The sequence below is a fragment of the Panthera tigris genome, chromosome D3, assembly GCF_018350195.1.
Source record: "Panthera tigris isolate Pti1 chromosome D3, P.tigris_Pti1_mat1.1, whole genome shotgun sequence".
NCBI classification, from domain to species: domain Eukaryota; kingdom Metazoa; phylum Chordata; class Mammalia; order Carnivora; family Felidae; genus Panthera; species Panthera tigris.
In genome coordinates this window covers 9,133,346-9,156,042 of record NC_056671.1, presented here as the reverse complement: position 1 = coordinate 9,156,042, position 22,697 = coordinate 9,133,346, and the positions used below count along the sequence as shown (strand labels likewise).

At 38.0% G+C, this 22,697-nt stretch overlaps 1 protein-coding gene across 7 annotated transcripts in view; it reads left to right on the top strand.

The window, feature by feature from the left end:
• ATXN2 (ataxin 2) overlaps positions 1–22,697 on the top strand; it is a 126,006-nt gene that overhangs the window by 90,595 nt on the left and 12,714 nt on the right. For 5 of the 7 annotated variants that reach the window (XM_042961874.1, XM_042961875.1, XM_042961873.1 and 2 more), the window contains 5 exons: positions 11,854–12,038; positions 12,349–12,481; positions 16,100–16,153; positions 21,341–21,486; positions 22,190–22,417. In XM_042961874.1, coding sequence (XP_042817808.1) covers positions 11,854–12,038; positions 12,349–12,481; positions 16,100–16,153; positions 21,341–21,486; positions 22,190–22,417 — 746 coding nt within the window. The remainder of the gene's footprint in view (positions 1–11,853; positions 12,039–12,348; positions 12,482–16,099; positions 16,154–21,340; positions 21,487–22,189; positions 22,418–22,697) is intronic. The other 2 variants (XM_042961877.1, XM_042961876.1) reach the window with 1 other exon arrangement.

The window sequence follows — 22,697 nt, the reverse complement described above, 5'->3', positions numbered from 1 at the left end:
AATTTTGAGGAGTGTTTGTTAAATTATTTTACCAAGTTGCTGACCTTTGAATTTTTTTTTTTAATTTTTTTTTCAGTATATGAAATTTATTGTCAAAATGGTTTCCATACAACACCCAGTGCTCATCCCAAAAGGTGCCCTCCTCAATACCCATCACCCACCCTCCCCTCCCTTCCACCCCCCATCAACCCTCAGTTTGTTCTCAGTTTTTAAGAGTCCTTATGCTTTGGCTCTCTCCCACTCTAACCTCTTTTTTTTTCCCTTCCCCTCCCCCATGGGTTTCTGTTAAGTTTCTCGGGATCCACATAAGAGCGAAAACATATGGTATCTGGCTGACCTTTGAATTTTATACTAACCTGCAGTTCCCCACCCCCACCCCTACTCCCCATCCAGAATTTCTTTTTGAGCGGAGGCCAGCTCACTTCAGAAACCATCAGAATCTTCATAGTAGAGGGATGTTTCCTCTTCTTAAGATGGCATTATAGTATAGTATGGCTCTTGGTGTGAGAGAGGCACTTTATCTTCAGGAGGCAGGGTCATTTCTAGTAAGGGAGAACAGGCACATGTCAAGAACAGCACCTATAAACATATGCTATGCTCAGAAGATGGGAAGTGACTGGATAATTGGTTTGTCCATAATTCACATTTGGCAATTATCAAGATTTTGCCATATTTACCTGAGGGTGCTTTGTTTTGTTGCTGAAGTATTAAAAGTAAATCGCAGACATCATGCCATTTTATTCCTATGTACTTAGTGTATATCTTTCTGAATTATGGACTTTTTTTTCTTAGATGGCCAGAGTGGTGTTATCACACTTTATAAAATAAACAGTAATTCCCTTTCATCTAATAAATTTATCTAATCGATTATCCTGATTGGATCAAAAATCACATTTTTAGGGGCGCTGGGTTGGTTAAGTGTCCAACTTCAGCTTAGGTCATGATCTCCTGGTTTGTAAGTCGAGCCCCAAATCGGGCTCTCTGCCTCTACCCCCACCCCTACCCCCAAACAAATAGACATTTTTAAAAAAATATTTTTTATAATTGATCTGTTTTGAATATGGATCAAAATATGATCTACATTTTATTTAAAAAAAGTTTTTTTAATGTTTATTTTTGAGAGAAACAGAGTATGATTGGGGGAGGGGCGCGGAGAGAGAGAGACAGACAGACAGACAGACACAGAAACTGAAGTAGGCTCCAGGCTCTGAGCTGTCAGCACAGAGCCCGACACGGGGCTTGAACCCACGAACAGTGAGATCGTGACCTGAGCCAAAGTCGGACGCTTAACCGACTGAGCCACCCAGATGCCCCTGATCTATAAATTATTACATTTATTACATGTCTTTGTAGTTCCTTTTCTCTTTGTTCTCCTGTTACTGCTTTGTGGCAGGAACCAGTTGTTATGTAGGAATGTCCCGTATTCTAGATTTGTGTCTCTACTCCTTGTGTTTGTGTCTCTACTCCTTGTGATGGCATTGAGTACTTCAGTTCAGGTTTAACTTTTTTGTAGGAGAGAGGTAAGAATATTTAAGATGATTATCAGTGCTTTATATTAGATCATTCAGGAGGTCCACAATATTGGTCTTATTCTGAGTATTGGTAAAATTAAGGGCTCAGGTGGCGATAGCCCAATTCTATCTTTTTATCTATCTTTTAACAAATTATCATAGGGCTTAGCTGCCTAAAACAATAAACGTAAATTATCTCAGGAGGGTCAGAAATTCAGGAGTGGTTTAACTGGGTGGTTCTGCGTCAGAGTCTCTTAAGAAATTGCAGCCAAGCTGTTGGTTAGAACTGTAGTATATGAAGGGTTAAATGAGGCTGGACAATCTACTTCCAGATTCAGAGTTGTTGACAGGATAGTGCTGGTCATAACGTGGCAGCTGGCTTCTCCCAAAATGAGTATTCAGAGAGAAATTGATCTAAGTGGAAGCTGCAGTGTGTTTTACAACCTGATCTTGGAAGTGACATAACTTCTGCAGTATGCTGTAGATTACACAAAGCCAACCTGGAACAGTAGAAGGGGACTACACAGGGGTGTGAATACCAGGAGGCAGGATCACAGGGGCCCATCTTGGTGAGCCTGTTTCATTTTACTATAATGTGTATAAAATAGTCTTTAAATATTTGTTGTCTAACTTCTCCTTACTATCTGTTTCATTAAGAATTGTGTAAGTGCCAGTTTTCTGAGTGAGAAACTGTTGGTGTCTTTGCTACTTCCAAAATACTGTCTTCCAGAGTTACTGAGTCATGTCAGTGGTTTGATACATCGATAGGCCAATCTGATTGGACTTGTTTTCATTTGTCAGGGATAGCTTTTTGGTTATTTTAATTTTATGCATATGCAAAATATTTGTAAGATTGCAAAGTGGAATGACATAAAGAGATCATTCGGAGAAGTCTTGCTTCCATTCCAGCCCAGTCTCTTCCACTTGTACTTTTTCTAATCACTTCTGTTCTAGTAGGTGCATCATTTTTTTTTTTTATCATCAGCAGATGATCGTTTAAAATTATTTTGTTTGTCCTCACAGTGTTTATTTTGTGAATATTCATTTTCTATAAATACATATTTTTAAAATCGTTTTATTGAAATATAATTCACATGCCATAAAATCCATCCCATTGAAGTATACAGTTTAGTGGTTTTCAGCATATCAGAGTTGTCCAGTCATTGCTACAGCACATTTTAGAACATTTTTGGGGTACCTGGCTGGCTCGCTTGGTGGAGCATGGACTCTTGATCTTGGAGTTGGGAGTTTGAGCCTTACTTACATTGGTTGTAGAGATTACTTTTAAAAAGAAAAAAAAAGACCATTTTTATCACTCCAGTAAGAAATCCTGTACCTTTTAGCAGTTACGCCCCCCCCTCCCCATGCATATACACTCTCATACTCTAGGCATAATATGCTTGCTTTCTCTATAGATTTGCCTATTCTGGATATTTTGTATGAGGGAAAACATGTTGTATGTAGGCTTTTCTGCCTTGTTTCTTTTACTTAGTGAAATGTTTTCAAAATTCATCCATGTTGGAGCATTTATCAGGACTCCATTCCTTTTTATGGATAAATACTATTCCATTGTGTGGATATACCACATCTTACTTACCCGTTCATCAGTTGATTCCTCTTTGGGTTGCTGCCACTTTTGAGTCTTCTGAGTAATGCTGCCACGACTATTTGTATGCAAGTTTTTGTGTAGACTTATGTTTTTATTTCTCCTGGAGTGAAATTACTGTGTTGGAGTGTATGCATCATTTTATATTTCTATCGTTAGTGTACAAGGATCCCAGTTTCTCCACATTCTTGCCAATACTTGCTGTTGTCTTTTTGGTTATATCTATCGCAGTGGTTATAAAGTATCTCATCGTGGTTTTAATTTGCATTTCCCTAATGACTGATGGTATTGAGCATCTTTCTGTGTGCCTATCAGCTATTTGCATATCGCTGTAGCAAAATGTCTATTCAGATTCCTGACCTAATTTTTAACTCGGTTATTTGTCTTTTAATTACTGAATTGTAGATGTTCTTTATACTCTCTGTATACAAACCCTTTATCAGATAAAGTATTTACAAATACTTCCATTTGATGAGAGTTTTAAAAATTGCTTCATGGTGTCCTTTGTAGCACAAAAGTTTCGTTTTATTTTTTACTTTTTTTTTTTTAATTTTTTTTATTTTTAAAAAAAATTTTTTTTTTCAACGTTTTTTATTTATTTTTGGGACAGAGAGAAACAGAGCATGAACGGGGGAGGGGCAGAGAGAGAGGGAGACACAGAATCGGAAACAGGCTCCAGGCTCCGAGCCGTCAGCCCAGAGCCCGACGCGGGGCTCGAACTCACGGACCGCGAGATCGTGACCTGGCTGAAGTCGGACGCTTAACCGACTGCGCCACCCAGGCGCCCCTATTTTTTACTTTTTAAATGTGTATTTATTGTTTAGAGAGAGAGAGAGAGAGAGAGAGATATTGAATGAGCGGGGGAGAGGCAGAAAGAGGTGGGGACAGAGGATCCGAAGCTGGCTCTGTGCTGACAGCAGTGAACCGATGCGGGGCTCAAACTCACCAAATGTGAGATCATGACCTGAATTGAAGTCGGACTCTCAGCCAACTGAGACAGAGCCACCTGGGCACCCCTGGTATTTTTTTTAAGTTTATTTTATTTTGAGAGAGACACACAGAGAGAGCATACATGTGTGAGCATGTGAGCGGGAAAGGGCAGAGAAAGGAAAAAGAGAATCCCGAGCACCAGAAGCACCCTGTAAGCACAGAAGTTTTTAATTTTGATGCAGATTCATTTGTGTTTTTATTGTTGTGGCTTATGCTTTTGGTGTTATATCTAAGGAAAAACCATTGTCTGAACCAAAGTCACAAAGATTTACTGTGACTTATAAAGAGTTTTATAGTTTGGCTGCAACATTTATTAGATTGATAATCCATTCTGAGTTAATTTTTTTTAAAGTTTTATTCGTTTAAGTGATCTCTAACTCCAACATGGGGCTCAAACTCCTGACCCCGAGATCAAGAGTCACTTGCTCTTCCTACCGAGCCAACCGAGTGCCCCATTCTGAGTTAATTTTTGTGCATGGTATGAGGATAGGGATCCAAATTCATTCTTTTGCATGTGGTTTTCCACATACCCCAGCACCATTTGTTGAAAAGACTATGTCCTCATTAAATTGTCATGACGGGGCACCTGGGTGGCTCAGTTGGTTAAGTGTCCAACTCTTGATTTTGGCTCAGGTCATGATCTCACGGTTCGTGAGTTTGAGTGCCACGTTGGGCTCCGTGCTGACAGCACAGAGCCTGCTTGGGTTTCTCTCTGCCCCTCTCATTGTGGTGTCTCATTGTGGTTGTAGAGTGTGTTTCCTTAATGATTACTGATCATGGGCAATTTTTTCATGCATTAATTGACTGTCAGTTTTTGCAAAAGTGTCCGTTCAAATTTTTTCCCTTTGTTCACATTGGGTTTCTTTTCCTACTAATAATTGTCTTTTATCAGAAATGGGTGTTACAAATATTTTCTCCCAGTCTGTGGCTTGCTTTTAGCCAGATTTTCATTTGAAGAGCTGGTGTTAAATTTGATGAAGTCCCATTTATCAAGTTCTTCTCTTATCACTCATACTTTTTTGTGTCATTACTGAGAACTCTTTGCCTGCCCTAGATTGTGAATATTTTTATGTTTTCTTCTAGAAGTTTAATATGTTTTATCTTTTCCAAAATTAGGTATATGATCAATCTGAAATTAATTTTTGTGTAGGGCTTGAGGTTATGTTGAAGTTCATTTTTTCCCCATATGTGTATATGCATATATTCAGTTTTCTCAGCACTAGCCTCTGTCTTACTTATTATCTCTGCATTTTCACAGAATTCAGTTGACCATATATATGTGGTCTGTTGCTGAACTAATTTTTATTGTATTGATCCGTGTGTCTATCCTCATGCTAGTATTCACTTTCTTGATTACTGTTACTTTATGATAAATTTTAAAATCAATTCATGTAGGTGCTCCGGTTTTATTTGTTAAACTTGTTTTAGGTACCCTAGGTTCTTTGTATTATCAAATAAATTTTAGAACCAGTTTGGAATTATGCATTGTATCTGAAGATCAGTTTGTAGGGGAATTGTGTCCCCCTTTAACAATATTGAATTTTCCTGTTCAGAAACATGGTATATCTCTCCATTTATTTTTAGATCTTCAGTTTCACCGGTGTTTTGTAGTCTTTTTCATTGTATAAGTTTTGCATATATTTTCTTAAATTTATCACTTAGTATTTCATATTTTTATGCTATTGTTTCAGTGTTTTAAAATTTTTTAACACTGTTTACCAAGTATATAGAGATACACTTGATTTTTTAATATTGAGCTTGTGTCTTGTCTTACCACTTCGCTAAACACATTTATTGTTTCAATAGCTTTTTAAAAATGTTTGTCGGTTTATTTATTTTGAGACCGAGATGGAGTGCACGAGTGGGGGAAGGGCAGAGAGAGGGAGACACAGAATCTGAAGCAGGAAGCAGGCTTCAGGTTCTGAGCTGTCAGCACAGAGCCCAGTGCGGGGCTCAAACCCATGAACCATGAGATCATGACCTGAGCCAAAGTTGGGCACTTAGCTGACTGAGCCACCCAGGCACCCCTCTAGTAGCTTTTTTTAGACTTAGAATTTTCTGTGTACACCATCATAATCTAATCACTGTATCTTTTTCTTGCTTTGTTGTACTAGCTAAGTCTTCTAATACATTACTGACTAGAAGTGACGTGATCCTTACCATGTTCCTGTTCTTAGGATAAAGAACTCATCCTAAGTTCTTACTTACACTGTTATTATTATCTTACACTGTTAGGTACAGGCATACTCCCTTTTATTACATTCCACAGATACTGCCTTTTATTTATTTTTTTAAATAAAGTGAAGTTTTGTGGCAACTCTTTGTGAGGCAAGTCTAAGTCTGTTGACTTCATTTTTCCCACAGCGTTTGCTCAGCATTTGTCTCTGTGTCATATTTTGGTAATTCTCATTATTTTAAATGTTTACATTATTTGTTTTATATACATATATATACACACACACATATATATATTTACACATACACATATATATATGATCTGTGATTAGTGGTTACAAACTCACTGAAAGCTGAGATGATGGTTGGCATTTTTTAGGAATCAAGTATTTTTTAATGTATGCATGTTGTGTTTTGTAGACAATGCTGTTATGCACTTACAGGCTATAGTATGGTGTAAACATAACTTGTAGAACGATGGGAAATGAGAAAACACACTTGACTCACTTTGTTGTGATACTCACTTTATTGAAGTGGTCTGGAACCAAACCTAGATATCTCTGAGGAATGCCTGCATACAGTTAGGTGTGGTTTCGATTCCTAAGTTGCTGAGGTTTTTTTTTTTTTTTTTTATCATGAATGGTTGGTTATTGACTTCTGTTAAATACTTTGTTATGATGATCGATGATCATATAGTTTTTCTGATTTGCTGTTATTTTGAAGAATTACATTTATTTGTGAATTGAACCAGCTTTGCGTTCCTGGCATCCCACTTACATTAGTCATAGTGTATCATCCTTTTTACACATTCCTGGATTTGACTTGATAGTGTTTTGTTTAGGAGGTTTTTCACCTATGCTCTTAGGGGATATTGATCTGTAGTTTGCATTACTTTGTAATGTCTTTGTACCGTTTTGTTATCCAGTTAATTGTGGCCGTTTGTCTAACTTACCAATGTAGTAGCCTAAAGTTGTCATAATTTTTATTTCATTTTATTATTTTTTTAATGTTTATGTATTTTTGAGAGAGAGAGAGAGACAGAATGTGAGTGGGGGTGGGGCGCAGATAGAGAGGGAGACACAGAATCCGAAGCAGGCTATTAGCACACAGTCTGACATGGGGCTTGAACTCACGGACCGCGAGATCATGACCTGAGCTGAAGTTGGACGCTTAACTGACTGAGCCACCCCGGCGCCCCTTCTTTATTTTTTTAATGCCTGTAGTCTCTGTAATGATGCTCTGTATTTCATTTCTGGTGCTAATAATTTGTTTCTCTCCCTTTTTTTCTTGATCAGTCTCGCTAGAGACTCATTGATTTTTTCCGAGAACCACTTCTAGTTTCATTGCTTTTTCTATATTTTCTATTTTGTTTATTTTTGCTTTTTATCACTTAATTTCTTTTGCTTTCTTTGGATTTAATTTGCAGTTTTTCTAGTTTCTTAGGGTGGTCGCTTCAGTTGGTGATTTTCAAACTTTCTTTTCTAATAGAAGTATTTAAAGCCACAGATTTCTAACCATTGTCTTAGCTGCATCCCCAAAACTTACTATGTTGTATTTTCATTTTTACTCAATTCAGAATATTTTTTGTCTTATAATTTCTTTTTTGACCAGTGGGTTATTTGGCATTGTGTTGAAATTTCCAAATATTTGAATATTTCCAGATGTATTTCTGTTTTTGAATTTTAAATTCCATTATGGCCAGAGATCAAATTGATATGAAATGCTATTTTTTATCATATATTAAGGGCCCATGTGCAGTTGAATCTATTTCTGGGGTTTTTTGTTCTGTTCTATTAGAGTGCTTATCTCCGATAGGACTACTTTTTCATCCAGCCACTCCCAGGTTTTCTTCTTTATTTTTGAGCTTCATACATATCTTGACTACTAAAAAAAAATAAAATAAAATAAATAAGTTTTTTAAAAACCTATTTATTGAAAATTAAAAAAAATATATATAGCAGTTAGAATAGTACAGTAGTATACAAGTACTTTTGAAAATCATACACTCAAGGACAATTTTGTTTCACCTGTAACATCCCTTCCCTTTTAGATTATTTTGAAGCATGTCTCAGATATATCATTTTATCTGTAAATAATTCATTTTTCTGGAAATATTAGGGCTCTTAAAACAATAAAACACCTGTAAGTACCATTATCACCCCTAAATAGAATGAACAGTTCTTCCCTGATATCCTCAAATTTCTCTAGGTATCTTTAAAATATATGTATATTTTTACAATTAATTTGTTCCAGTTAAGATCCAAATGAGGTTTACAAGTTGCATTTGTTTATCATCTTTTAGTCATTTTTAAAAAATTATTTCATGTTGGGCTAACTGTCTATTACAAACATTTTTGAAAGGCTTTATCAGCTCACAACCAGTGATGGTCATTCATATCCTCACTTACACCCTGCCTTCACCGGATTATTTTGAAGCAATCCTAGACATCATATAATTTCACCTATCAATATTTCAGTGTGTATATTTAAGAGTTACAGACTCTTTGTTTTAAAAATCATAGTTAATAGTGCCATTATTTGCTCCTTTAAAAATTAGCAATTATTTTTTGCTATCCAGAGTATGAATTTCCATTACTATCTTTTTTAGAGAGAGCGAGAGCAAGTGGGAGAGGGGCAGAGAGAGAGAGAGGGAGACAGGATCCCAAGCAGATTCTGTGCTATGAGTGCAGAGCCCATTGGGGGGCTTGAACTCACGAACTGTGAGATCATGACCTGAGCCGAACTCAAGAGTTGGACACTTAACTGACTAAGCCACCCAGGTATCATTTAATATTAAGGTAGATTAAATTTAAGGAAAATATATACACTGTAGACCCAGGTATATGTCTGTATAAATACATACGCGTATGTGCAAATGAGTGGGATAGTGGTTGCTATTAGCGAAGAAAATGGTATGCAGACGGTGGAAGGGAGGATTTAGTTTTGTATAATTGAATTTTTTATGTTTAAAGATTGTAGGGGTGGCTAGGTGGCTCAGTTGGGTAAGTGTCTGACTTTGGCTCAGGTCATGATCTCACGGCTCATGAGGTTGGAGCCCTGCATCAGCCTCTGTGCTGGCAGCTCAGAGCCTGGAGCCTGCTTCAGATTGTGTCTCCTTCTCTTTGCACCTCCTCCACTGCCCTGCTACCATGGTTGGTCTCTCTCTCTCTCTCTCTCTGTCTCTCATAATAAACATAAAAAATAAAAAAAGATTGTATTCAGACATTTTCTGTATGTGTAACTAGAATTTTAAATCTTAAGACTGTACACTGGCCTGGCTTTCTAATTTTAATATGAGAGTCATAATCAAATATCAAAAAATAGTGAAAAGGTTCAGTTCAGTTAGTGAATTTAATTAGATAACCTTTCATTTGATAAAAATGTTATAGGAATTTGGGGTGGCTTTTCTTTACTAAAAGGAACTGGCTTTTTCTTCTTAATGTTTTACTTAGTTTTGAGAGGGAGAGCATGAGCAGGGGAGGGGCACAGAGGGGGAGACAGAGCATCAGAGGATCTGTAGTGGGCTCTGTGCCGACAGCATCAAACCCATGTGAGACTCGAACTCCTGAAACCCTGAGGTTATGACCTGAGCCAAAGTTGGACATTCAACTGACAGCCACCCAGACACCCCAGGTATTCTCAGGGCACCTCGGTGGCTCAGTTGGTTAAGTGTCTGACTCTTGATTTGGGCTCAGGTCATGATCTCACAGTTGGTGAGATGGATCCCTGCATCAGGCTGTGCACTGTCAGTGGGGAGCCTGCTTGGGATTCTCTCTCCCTCTCTCTCTCCTTCTCCACTCACTTGCGAGTGTGTGCTCTCTCTCTCTCTCTCTCCCAAAATAAATAAACTTAAAAAAAAATTATGTGGAGGGGCGCCTAAGTGGCTCAGTCAGTTGAGCGTCCGACTTTGGCTCACTCAGGACATGATCTTGTGGTTCATGAATTTGAGCCCTGCATTAGGCTTGAGGCTGACAGCGTGGAACCCACTTTGGATTCTCTGTCCCTGTGCCCCCCCCACCCCCCCGTCCCTCCCTAGTCCCACCCACCCCGCTCCTTTCCCGTTTATGCTCTCTCTCTCTCAAAAATAAATAAAACATTTTTTGGGGCGCCTGGGTGGCTTGGTCGGTTAAGCGTCCGACTTCGGCTCAGGTCATGATCTCACGGTCCGTGAGTTCAAGCCCCGCGTCGGGCTCTGTGCTGACAGCTCAGAGCCTGGAGCCTGTTTCAGATTCTGTGTCTCCCTCTCTCTCTCTCTGCCCCTCCCTTGTTCATGCTCTGTCTCTCTGTCTCAAAAATAAAAAAAAATTTAAAAAAAAGTTTAAAAAAATTAAAAAATAAATAAATAAATAAATAAAACATTTTAAAATAAAGTAAAATTTATAAAAAGAAATATGTGGACTCTGAAGATCAAATTCAGAAAGATATTACCATCTTCATTTTTCCCATTTTCATACTGGCTTTTCTGAATAGATAAAACAGTATATAGCTCCCCTAAATGTATACTAAGAAAATTCACATATTTAAGATAAAAAGCAAGTTTTGTCACTAAACTAGTAGTTACTTGTATAATTCTGGTGATTTTATGAAGATGCCAAGTTATACCTTCTTTGTGCCTCATACCTTGTTGTGGGCAGTGGTTCGTGATTCTTCCCTCAAGTGGCTTTGTTAACATCACTCCATAAACCCATCACAGACAGCAATCAGTGTTACAATAGACATGCAAGGGAAAGATACACAAAACATGCAGCCAGCTCTTTTGGGCAAACTGGGAAAGATGCTACAAAGGAGACGACAGTTGAGCTGAATTGTTCTTCTTTTTTTTTTAGTAATTTCTGCACCCAGTGTGGGATCCAAATTCACACCCTAAGAATCGCATTCGCTACTGACTGAACCACCCAGGCACCCCATGAGTTGAATTCTTAACTAGAATTTTAACAGGAGGAGGACCATAGGCAGAAATCTGGGTGGAATAATAAAAGACGAAAAACATTTTTTAAAAAAGAGCTATTTAGAAATCTGCTACGTGATAGCATGTGATGCTGTGTTTTGAGAAAGCAAGAAATTGTGTAAGAATTCAGTGGTAGGAAGTTAAGATGGAGTTAAGATTAGTATTGGCTCTATGCTGGCTTTCGTGAACTATTGTTCTTCTTTGTATACGTCTAATGCCCTTCTGTAGCAAGCGGCATAATCTGGCATATCAGACGGGGGTTATCTGAGTAGTAGTATGAAAGAAACATTTTATCGTGCTCTAAGAGTCTGATGCAGGGGTTTGATCAAATCTGGGGGTCATTATAGAGGGTCTCTCTGAGGAAGTTGCTTTCAGGCTGACACCTGAAGGATGAGTCAGAGTTGTCCAAGCTGAGCTTCGAGAATCAGTGTTTGTGACTGAGGCCTAATAGCACGTGTGGCAGGAAAATAGCCCAGAGTGGCTGCAGCAGCGGAGGGAATGGTATATAACATGGCATTGGAAAGGCAGGCAGGAGGGTCCAATCATGCCCAGGCTCGTGGACCGTGTTCATGTGTTTGATTCTGGAGATGCTCTTTTCTAATACTAAGTCATCTTTTGTGCAGTACCAAATATGCCCCAACAGCGGCAAGACCAGCATCATCAGAGCACCATGATGCACCCAGCCTCAGCAGCAGGCCCACCGATTGTGGCCACCCCACCAGCTTATTCCACACAATATGTTGCCTATAGTCCTCAGCAGTTTCCAAATCAGCCTCTTGTTCAGCATGTGCCACATTATCAGTCTCAGGTAAGGCCGATACGACCGAACTCTTCATTTTTGTTCCGTTTAAATAACTTCTAACTTTTAATATGGTAAAGGGGTTTTCCTTTATAGTTGTGCTGTGTGTTATGGTGAAGTAGATAGCTAAGGATTTGGGGGGTCTTTTTCATAGAAGATTGCTGGTCAGTGTTAACGTATTTCAAAGGAAATCGCCAAAAACAGTTTTAGGGTTCTCAGACTTGTTTCTGGAAACCATGGAGTTAAGACATCTAACTAAAATTTGCTTGACTGTATTGGATAGTTTAATGTTTTCTCTTTATTTTTTGTTTGAACACAGCATCCTCATGTCTATAGTCCTGTAATACAGGGTAATGCTAGAATGATGGCACCACCAGCACATGCCCAGCCTGGTTTAGTGTCTTCTTCAGCAACTCAGTACGGGGCTCATGAGCAGACGCATGCGATGTATGGTAGGAAGACTTTTGTTTGTCTCTTTCAGTGTGTGTGACTATTCTTAATTTGTTTTAAACCTCTGAAAAGATACTTTAAGAGTAACTTGTGCCATTGAGGGTCAGGAATCTAAAGAAAAGATGAACCCATTTCTATAAGTTTTGGCAAATCTGTTTCTAAAACTCCTCTGTCTTCAGATGTTTCTCCTTAGTTTAACTGAAACGTAATGATGTGTGTAACAGAAAGCATCTTTTGTGGAGAAAGCCATCTTCTTCCTCTTCCTCTTCCTCTTCCTCTTCCTCATCAGTATTACCACCACTTGGCATGGCCTGCCTAAGGCACAAAAGAAAGTTTTACCATAATGAAAGCACTCTCCAGCAAGAAAACATTCTGCTTCTCTTCTTCCCCTGGAAGTTACTGGCATTACATATTTTTATTGCTCTTTGTTAACATTTTAACAAATGTTAACAAATGTTAAAATGTTAAAAAGTATGTTTTTGCCTCATGCTGTATTTTAAGTGGTCAGAATAGTCTAACATTAGATATGCCTTAGACATTAGTCACATTTTAAATACAGTCATCATAAGCAATGGTAAAATGAAGAAAAGTATCCTATATAAAATAATTAAATGGTATATATAAGAATAATAAGCAGAAATCTCCATCTGAGTTTTATGGCTGGAGAACTTTGTGCAGGTCAACTTAGGTGTCTGAGGTACTAAAATAATATGGTTTTCACGGTTGAGAATTTAAGATTTCCACTTACATCTTGTCATATAGAATCAGTGAGTTGACCCATATTATAGTTTTCAAAATCACGTTAAATTAGTGCCGATTTCATTAAGATGTAAATTTTGTTGTGAACTTTCCTGAGCGCTCCTGTGCGGTCAGTTAGGTTTTCCCATTGGCGTTTCAATTTTTAGAGTGTGAGGAGAGAAATTCAAGTTCATTCATACAGATAAAAAGTGTGCCACTCTTAGAATGAAATCATAGTTACATGTGATTACATGGCCATTTCAGTTCTTAACCCTTTTAAAACTTTTTTAATGACTAAGAATAAAGATTTTCTCCTTTTTAACTTCAGGTGACACTTGATTTTAGAGGTTCATAAGACTAGGTGGGACTCAGGCAGCAGGAATCATCCTTCTTGTCACCTATAACCTGCTCGTGCTTACTTCCTGGAGACATGCTTCTGTTGCATATGTTCACAGTGGTAGGAAATCTACATGATCATAGCCATGGTTTTTATAAAATAACTTAAATCTGATCTTAATTTTCCACATTATCACTTAAAACTTCCTAGTGTGGATTATTCTCTTTGAATTAAGATGAGGTAATTGCTACATTTTGGGAAACTTTCTTACAAGAAACCCATTCACAATTTAATTGAAAAGTATATCAACACACTGATTTTGGTTATGATTGCTCGTCATTGGCTTGTCTTAACCAGGACTAAATATGTATAAAAAGACACCATTGACTCATCATGTACGCTTTTATGCAATTTGTATATATTTCAACAATTTTCTGGTTTGCTAAAGGCTTAGGTGAAAAGTTCATTATGATTTTTTTATATATTTCTGATAAATACATCATGATTTAACAAGTGGAGAAAACATTTCTCTCCTCCCATTTTCTGGCATATTCCCCTTTGAATAAGATCTAAAACTTTTGAACTAAAATTTCCATTGCTTTTAGAGAACAACTGTCTGTGTACCCATGCTTTTGAGACATTGTAGTAATATTGTGATGTTGAGAAGAATCTTTCTCCTCAATGTGTTCACTCACTGCCAGCATCTGGTTTTTCCTTTTGGATGAATGTTCGTTGGTTTGAAATCGCTTGTACAGTAAACACTGTATTTGAGACACTAATGGTTTTATAACTACCTTCCCAAAACTTTTCTATTTGAAAAGCAGTTGGCCTTGGACCCTGAAGTCAATTGAAATATGGGTAAATCAGAAATACTGCAAACAAAACATTAGACCTAATGTCCAGTGAAATCTGGAGTGAACTAGTCATTAAGACCAGTTTTTTTAATGCCAGGAGAAAGTTGCTCAGCCAGATCTGAACTGCTCTCCTGCAATTTCCATGGCTTGTATTTAATTGATGTCTGTTGATGAGGGGACAGGTTGGGGTGAAGCTCTGGATTTCATACGATTGTTGCTGGTTACTCAGGGTTCTCATTTGGGTACTCCATACTCTGAAAAGAACAGTAGGAAATGAAGTATAAGCCATAATTTAATCTACTAAAGCAAATCCATTAATTCTTCAATAATTATTTCAGTTATTTTAGATCTTCCAAATCTTAATTATGCCAGATAAAGACACATAGATATGTTTTCAGAGTACATTATTTTAAACTTAAGATGTATCTGTTGCTTAGAAATGCTAATTTTACTCTCATACCCCTCGAGCAGTTTATATTTCATATTCCCAAAGGAACCAAATGTTTTTAGTATGAATTATGTTTATTGTTAAGATCTGTTCTATCTAAACATTTTCAAATTTTTATGCAAACAAAAGAATATGCACCGAGATGTTGGCAACAGTTCTGTGTCACCTTTTTGTCACTTACCAATTGGATGGCCATAGCAAAAGGCTTTGAGAATAGAAAGGACAGTAATGACTAAAGACTGATTGTTATCTTCAGATGGTTGGTATGCCGACAGATTACTGAACAGTTACATTGTTAGGAGTTATCATACATTCTAAGTAGTTGTTGACCTTGTTCTCTTTCTAGCTATCTTAGAAAGGATTTTGATCGCAAAAACTTCATCTCTTTGACCTTAATCTAACTTTCATCATTGCCCCATCCCTCCTAAGAAGTTTTTCTTAGGAGTAACGAAAGAAGTTCCTTTTTGTTTCTTTAACATCTTGTCTTGTAATTCACCTAATTTTCTTTTAGGGCAGTGGCATTTTCCCTTTCAGAAATAGTAGTAATGAAACTTTCTCTACCAACTAGAGCCATCAAGAAGAGTTAGATCCAGAATCCTTTTTGAGTTTGTTTTTGGTAGTTTAATGCAGATAAATTAGAAAATACAGGAGGCAAAAAGATTGAGAATGCACCTGTTATCCCTCCACCTGATAATTACCTGTTAACATTCTGGTGCATATCCTTCCAAGTGTACCTACACCCCATTTATGTAAACATTTTAATAAGGAATGATATCACACCCATGTTTAATAATAACTATTTTTTCTTAAGTTTTGGGATTCACTTCCAGATGCCTGATAAATATCTTACAGAATAATGATGTTTTTATTAATAATGATTTACAAATCTGTTTGAGTCTTTTGAATTAAACTTGGTAAATACTCTCTTATTTTGGTACATTATTTATATTAAGGTTATTCAGTGGAATGCCATGTTGGTCTTTCGATTAGATGATTTTATTCATTTAAACAAGTCAGCATGTGGAACTCAGCATATCAATGTAGAAGAAAAATGTTTCTTGGTTCAGCCCTATCTTGTTTAATTTTGTAGCAATGTTTAAAGTACTTGTCATCTCTTGTAAAATAAGAAAAATGATTTATGCATGAATACAAAAAGAAATTTATAAATATGTCAACCTTTCCAGAAAATTAGGAAAATGCACACCTCAAAAGGCTAATTTACCTTTCTATTTCCCAAATTCAGCATGCCCCAAATTACCATACAACAAGGAGACAAGCCCTTCTTTCTACTTTGCCAGTGAGTTGGGTTTTTTATACTAATTTTTATTGAACAGTAAAACACTTTTTAAAGAATACATGTTAAGGGAGTAGACTTGTTGAGCAGTATTTTCCTTGTGCCAGACAAAATCATTGAAAATAATGTATATTTGTAAATAATTCAGAGTTTTAAAAAAAAGGAAATATAACCCAGCTTAAGAAAGCTGGAGTTAATTAAAAAATTGAGTTGCTTCAGAAATTAATTTTTGCATACCAAGCAAACATGTGACTGTTTTGGAAATGCCTAATATTTTCCTTGTTCAGAGAAACTTCTCCAGAAATGCATTTTTTTTCCCTTTTTTTTCAACCAAGCCACAAACTTAGTATAAAAAGCTTAAAATATTAGGCTTTTTCAGTATCCTGGCTAGAAGAAATTTATCCTTATAAGGATTTTTAATTGAATAGGTTTGAAAATTTAGGGAAGAAACATTTCTGTCTTTTCAGTCTTTGCATGACTGAAGGTTTAAAATACTCAAGTGGTAGACTCCCAGGATGTTTTGAGCTTCACCAGGAAAGCATGACCTAGCTGCTTGATTCTGTTTGGCAGCACTGGCCCCTCTCACTACCAGTGAAAAGGTAAATAAACGATGGCTCCTAAATGGAGAAAGTCTGGGCAGGGCTCTCTTTTGGAAATGAACGTGTAGGGTACATCCTAATTTATTTTGTAGGGCAGTTTTTAAGTAAGGCTAGTCGTGGACTTTTGGTATTTGGATAGGAAAGGTACTAATTTGCAGAAGTCCTTCAGAAGTGTATGCCAGTAATGAGTAACTTTATGTGCAATATTATATTCTAAGGGATATTAAATATTAAAATTTTAGATACTAAATTTTGGGTTACTTTAGAAAGACTTAATGCCTGAATTTACTAAATGCCAGATTTTAAAAAGTGTTGAGAAAACATTTTGACTTAAGCTTTCATTAACTATGCCATGACTTGGTATCCAAAAATAAGTGTGTACTTGTTATTTATTTGGTGCTAGGAATTGTTAACAAATTTAATCCTTTAATAGATGCTCTTTAAAAAGGAGTCTTGCTGTATATCTGTACCATTAAAGGGAAATTTTGTATGTGATATAGTATGTAAAAAACAGTTTCAGTAATTAATTTTATTATGTACTCAATTTGAGGTCTCAAATGTAGTTATCCTCACCATCTTACTGTCTCTGTTTAATAATTTTGGAGTCAGTTTCCTGGTAAGTAGCTAAAAGTTTCTTAATCATCACACCTAAGTATTAACTGCCTTAGTATAACTTCCCTTAAGAGGAATTATTAGTTCTTAAAAGAAGCTAACAGTGGGGCTGCTATTTATAATTTAAGTTGCTGCTTGTACCACCCCCTCCCCACAAGCCATTTTGCCATGGTTTGGTCTAGTTGCATTTTACCCCTTTTTAAGAGTTTTGTTTTCATTTTTAGTGTTGCAGTGCTGGTGATCTCTCATGACTTGTGCATCCAAGGTCAAAATGACAAAACCTAGTTACAAATTAAAGGCACAACATTATTGACTGAACTGGCTTCAGTAAGATCATGGCTTAGGAAACAACTTTTAGAATGTGGTTAATGTTATGAGGATTTGACAAGTCACGTATTTAGAGTTGTAAACATTTGTATCAAGGAACACAATGAGTGAGGAACTTTTGGACCAGGTCTGACCCAAAAAAAGCAATACTTCTTTGATTAGCCTGCATTAATCCAGATTTCATGAAGGCAACTCAATTTTTATAAATAGAAGTTTGATGAATAGGTAAATCAGAGTTTTGAAGAACATTTATTTTTACCTTTTGGACTCCTCAGCTAAATTAGCAAGCATGGATAATAAAAGCAGTTAAATGCTTGACTTAGCTCTGTAAAGCCCAGCATTTACTGTTCTTCACTCTCCACTTCTCCCTTCTCTGATTCCAGTAGATTTCTTCTACAGTTTTATTCTATCTTGATTCCTTTCTCTTGGCTCTCTCTTCCCTTCCACCTTTTCCCCCGTCAGCCTTTTAATGTCCCTCCTATCCCGTCTTTCTTTGTCTCCTTCATAACTGGCCTTTTGAGGAACCAGACCATATTTTTGTTGTCATAAAGATTGAATTAAAGTATCGATTTCACATTTTTCCCAGTCACCTACCCAGTTTTCCTATGTAATATGGGAAAAGAGTTCCTGGATGAGGTACTGGTTAGCAGATATCTTTTAAGCAAGGAGATAAACAGAGGAAAATATTTCTAATTAAACTTTTAAAAGTTTTATTTGCAGCTAATGAAGCATATTTACATGTCCTTGATTTTTCTTATGATGCATTCTAGTTTGCTGGTGCTTAGGTAGGGAAAGGTTGGGTGTTTTAAACAAAACCTGTATAGATGCACGCAGTTTGGGTTACTTGAAGTATTTGTGCTGTCGGTGCAAAGGAGCTATAAATTATAATACTCTAAAGCCTTTCACTGTTGGTAAAGTACTCTCGCAGAGATTCCTTTTAAAAATGCACAATAAGACATATTTCATCTTTAATTTTTTCCAAATAATTTCAAGATTTTAACCCTTTTAAATTGATGAATTACTGCATTACGAGACGTAAAGACATAATTATTCTCTTAATGAGGTCCTGTTTCTATGTGGGAAAATTAGTAAGACAGCACGCAGCTAGAATTTATTTATTGTTTTTAGTTCCTTAAAATTTTGCTTAGAAAGTCATTAAGACTACAAACATTTCTTGAATAAATAAAGCTTAAAAAATAGAAACCCTGAGATTCTGTACTCTCTCTCTTTATGAAACCTCATAAATAGAATATGGGATTCAGGAATTGCTTCCCCCGGATAGATTTAGTATTGTTACAAATGAAACATTTCAGAAGCTTGGGGTGTGTGGAGGATTTTAATGCTAGTAGTTTGAAAATAAGGAACACGAGGGGTGCCTGGCTGGCTCAGGCTATGGAGCATGCTACTCTTGATCTCTGGGTCATAAGTTGGAGCCCCATGTTGGGGGTGGAGATTACTTTAAAAAAAAAAAAAAAGGAAAAGAAACGAAGAAAGAAAAGAGGGAGGAAGGATGGAAGAAAAGGAATGTGAATGATTTTAGACGTCACTATCCAGTAGAACTTTCTATGATGAAAGTATGCTATAAATTGTGCTGTCTAATCAGCAGCCACTAGCTACATGTGGCTATTTTAGTTATTTAAAAATACATTTGAAAAATGAGTGTAAGATTTTTGCAGGAGTAGAGTCCGGTTCAAAATTTATGTCAAGTCTTTTAGACCAAGTCAATGTCTAGACACTTTGAGGGGTTCTGAAAGTTAACCTAGTGAATGTGATAGTGGAAAATGGCCTTCTAATAAGCAAATGATTTAGAAGAAAGACACTAACTGACTTTTATTGACTTGTGGGACCGTGGAGTTAAGGAAATCAGCACATCATTCTTCCCAACTCCCAGAAGACAGGCACTGACTTCCTAGAAACACCCAGAGAGTATCTTGCCACAATTTTCCTTATTAATATATTCCAGTGTGTATTAACTCTCATAATTAGGGAAATGTTTTCAGTGTGTAAACCAAAGTGTTTCGTTTAATCTGGGCATTCATGAATATTCATTAATGCCCACTCTGGTGTTGGCAGTGGATGCACAGGTGATCCTAGCACTGGCTGTTTGCCTCGCCCTTCCCTCTTTTAAAAGGTGCATATATATAGGGCACCTGGCTGGTTCAGTAGGTAGAGCATGCAACTCTTGATCTTGGGATTGTGATTTCAGACCCCATGTTGGGTGTAGAGCCTACTTTTAAAATACACACACACACACACACACACACACACACACACACACACACACACACACACACAGTTGGGGAGATAACCAGTTAGGCCAGCATGTTGGTGGCCTTTGGCCCTACAGTGTCAAGCACTGCAGAATTGCTTCATGTGCCTAAACCTAGCATAACGTTTCCATGGGACATGCCCGGTGCCACCTATGCTAGTGACTCTTGGCCGTCATGCCTCTTAGACTGCCAGAGTTAGGGTGCTTGATCTCAAATCAGTGCTTGTTTGTCCCTGTCAGTCCCCTGTATGTCTGTGTGTATGAGGTACATGAGGGAGCTATTTGGGAATTGTTTCTGTGAATGGGCTTAGCTTCTCAGGGATTTTAGGATGACTTTGAGAAGAAGTCTGGAAGTCCCCTGTTGCTGGGGATGTATCTTGAGAACACTTAGCAGCTCACCGCCATTCATGGTTAGATTTATATCAGTGTGTTGTCAGTAGTCACTGGAAGCAGTGAATTAGTCTTACTGTGATTTTGGTTCTCACATTGGTGTTTTAGGAATACGTGCACAAATGAATTTATGCCTAATCTCCCTGTTTTGTATCAAGGTATGGTCCTTGCTGAGATTCATAAAGGATTGGCTTTGGGTTATCTTTAATGAACACATTTTTACTTAAAGTGGCCTGCCATATTTTCTTTGAAGTTACTCTAACTAGTAAGAATCTTTCTAAAGACTGGGATGCTTTGAAGGGAGTTCATTTTTCCACATAGTTTAGGTAATTCCATTTACTAGATTTTTTAAAGCAAAGGTGAGAGATTCTTGAGCAAGGAGGGCCCAGGGAATAAACTGAGTGACTTCTGTGATCAGCTGGGAGAGACTGTGGTCATTTGGCCCTGAAAATAGAGCCCTGACCTTGCCGCATACCTTATCCAGCCCTTTCTCCCAGCCCCAATACAGTCAGTGCCTAGGGACACTGTGCCCACTCCAGGGCAGTAGCATGGTGAGGTTAGCCAGATGATGGCCTTGAGCTAAAGAGAGAGAGAGAGAGAGAGAGAGAGAGAGAGAGAGAGAGAGTGAGTGTGTGTGTGTGTGTGTGTGTGTGTGTGTGTGTGTGTGTAAAAGAGAGAGAGAGAATGATTTCTGCCTATGCTTTTAAGTTGCTTTTTCAGGAGAACCTAGTGACTGTTTTAAGAGTAAATTTACACTAATTAGATTTTCATAAAATGTATACAGCTGGGTTATATAAATGCTAGTCTGATTGTTAAGAAATAACTTCACACTTATTTTTTCAAGAAAATGGATGATTTAAATGGAGTAAAATAGTTTGGTAAAGAGCATAAGTTAGACCCTGAGTATCATGAAAGCTCAACTGATGAGGCTTAGGGGAGCAGTGGAGACTGTCCTAGATGTCGACCGTACACACCCTTTTTCTTCCACTTCAGTTTCCACTGGCTCCCTTGCTCAGCAGTATGCGCACCCTAATGCTACCCTGCACCCACATACTCCACATCCTCAGCCTTCAGCTACCCCCACCGGACAGCAGCAAAGCCAACATGGTGGAAGTCATCCTGCACCCAGTCCGGTTCAGGTAAGGAGAGACTCCGAGGTCTTGTAGAATTGTGTCCTCGTTTTGTTTACTGAGCGTTCTGTGCAGTGCGGGGCAGAATGCTCGGTACCACGTGATCAAAACACCCCGCAGCTCTGCCTCCTGGAGCCAGCCTACAGCTCTGCAGGCTGTGCTCCTGGGATTTGCTTTTTGTTGTTGTTACTGTTAAGTCCTGTTAAGATACATACTGAGAATAAGGTGATTGGGTAAGTTCTGGAAATATTGATTGAAAAATCTAATTTAACATCACATAAGGAATATGCTTGGGGCTTTTTTTTTTTTTTTTTTTAACTTCATTACTGATGATTATACAATGAGTTTTTTTCCTGTTAGCTTCTGCAGTGGTGTTTGTTAAGGGAGCAGTTAAGGATCTCTTTGATATCTTTCAGTTCCCTGGGGCAGTGGTATTGTTTTACCTCTGCTTGGCTGAGGGCTATAAGGGCTTGCGCCCAGAAAGCCCAGAAAGGAGTGTCTCTGAACCAGAGGTGCCCCCCCCCCCCCCCCCCCCGCCCCGCCCCAGCCATGCTCCTACTACCCTGCACATTCTCTGGTCCTTTCCACTGCCCCTCATCTTGGATGGACCCAGTGGAGCCTGCTTTCATATGCAGAGTTCAGCTTTGTGTGTGACCTTAACTGCTTTTCATTCAAGAAGTGGTTTTCTCAGTTCTTTCTTGTGGCTTTGCAGCACCATCAGCACCAGGCCGCCCAGGCGCTCCATCTGGCCAGTCCACAGCAGCAGTCAGCCATTTACCACGCGGGGCTCGCACCAACCCCACCTTCCATGACCCCTGCCTCCAATACGCAGTCGCCACAGAATAGTTTCCCAACAGCACAACAGACCGTCTTTACGATTCATCCTTCTCATGTTCAGCCGGCATACACCAATCCTCCCCACATGGCCCATGTACCTCAGGTAAACCAGCTTTAGCCAACTTTCTCTGAAGACCAAGTAGAATATGAAGGTTATCAGATAAGCAGCAAGGAGCCAGATGCTCTGCAAGCTAGGAAACCCTGTGTGTGATGCCATTTGCCTGTCTCCCTTTTCCTGCTCAAATACATGTGATCTGGCCCTAAATGAATGTTCGTGTGGTTTTGTAATGGGATCAGTGAAGTTGCTGATCGGTCAGTCCTTTAATGTTTCCCATCTGAGACCTTAAAAATATCTCTGACTTTGGAATGCAACCCAGTCCTTC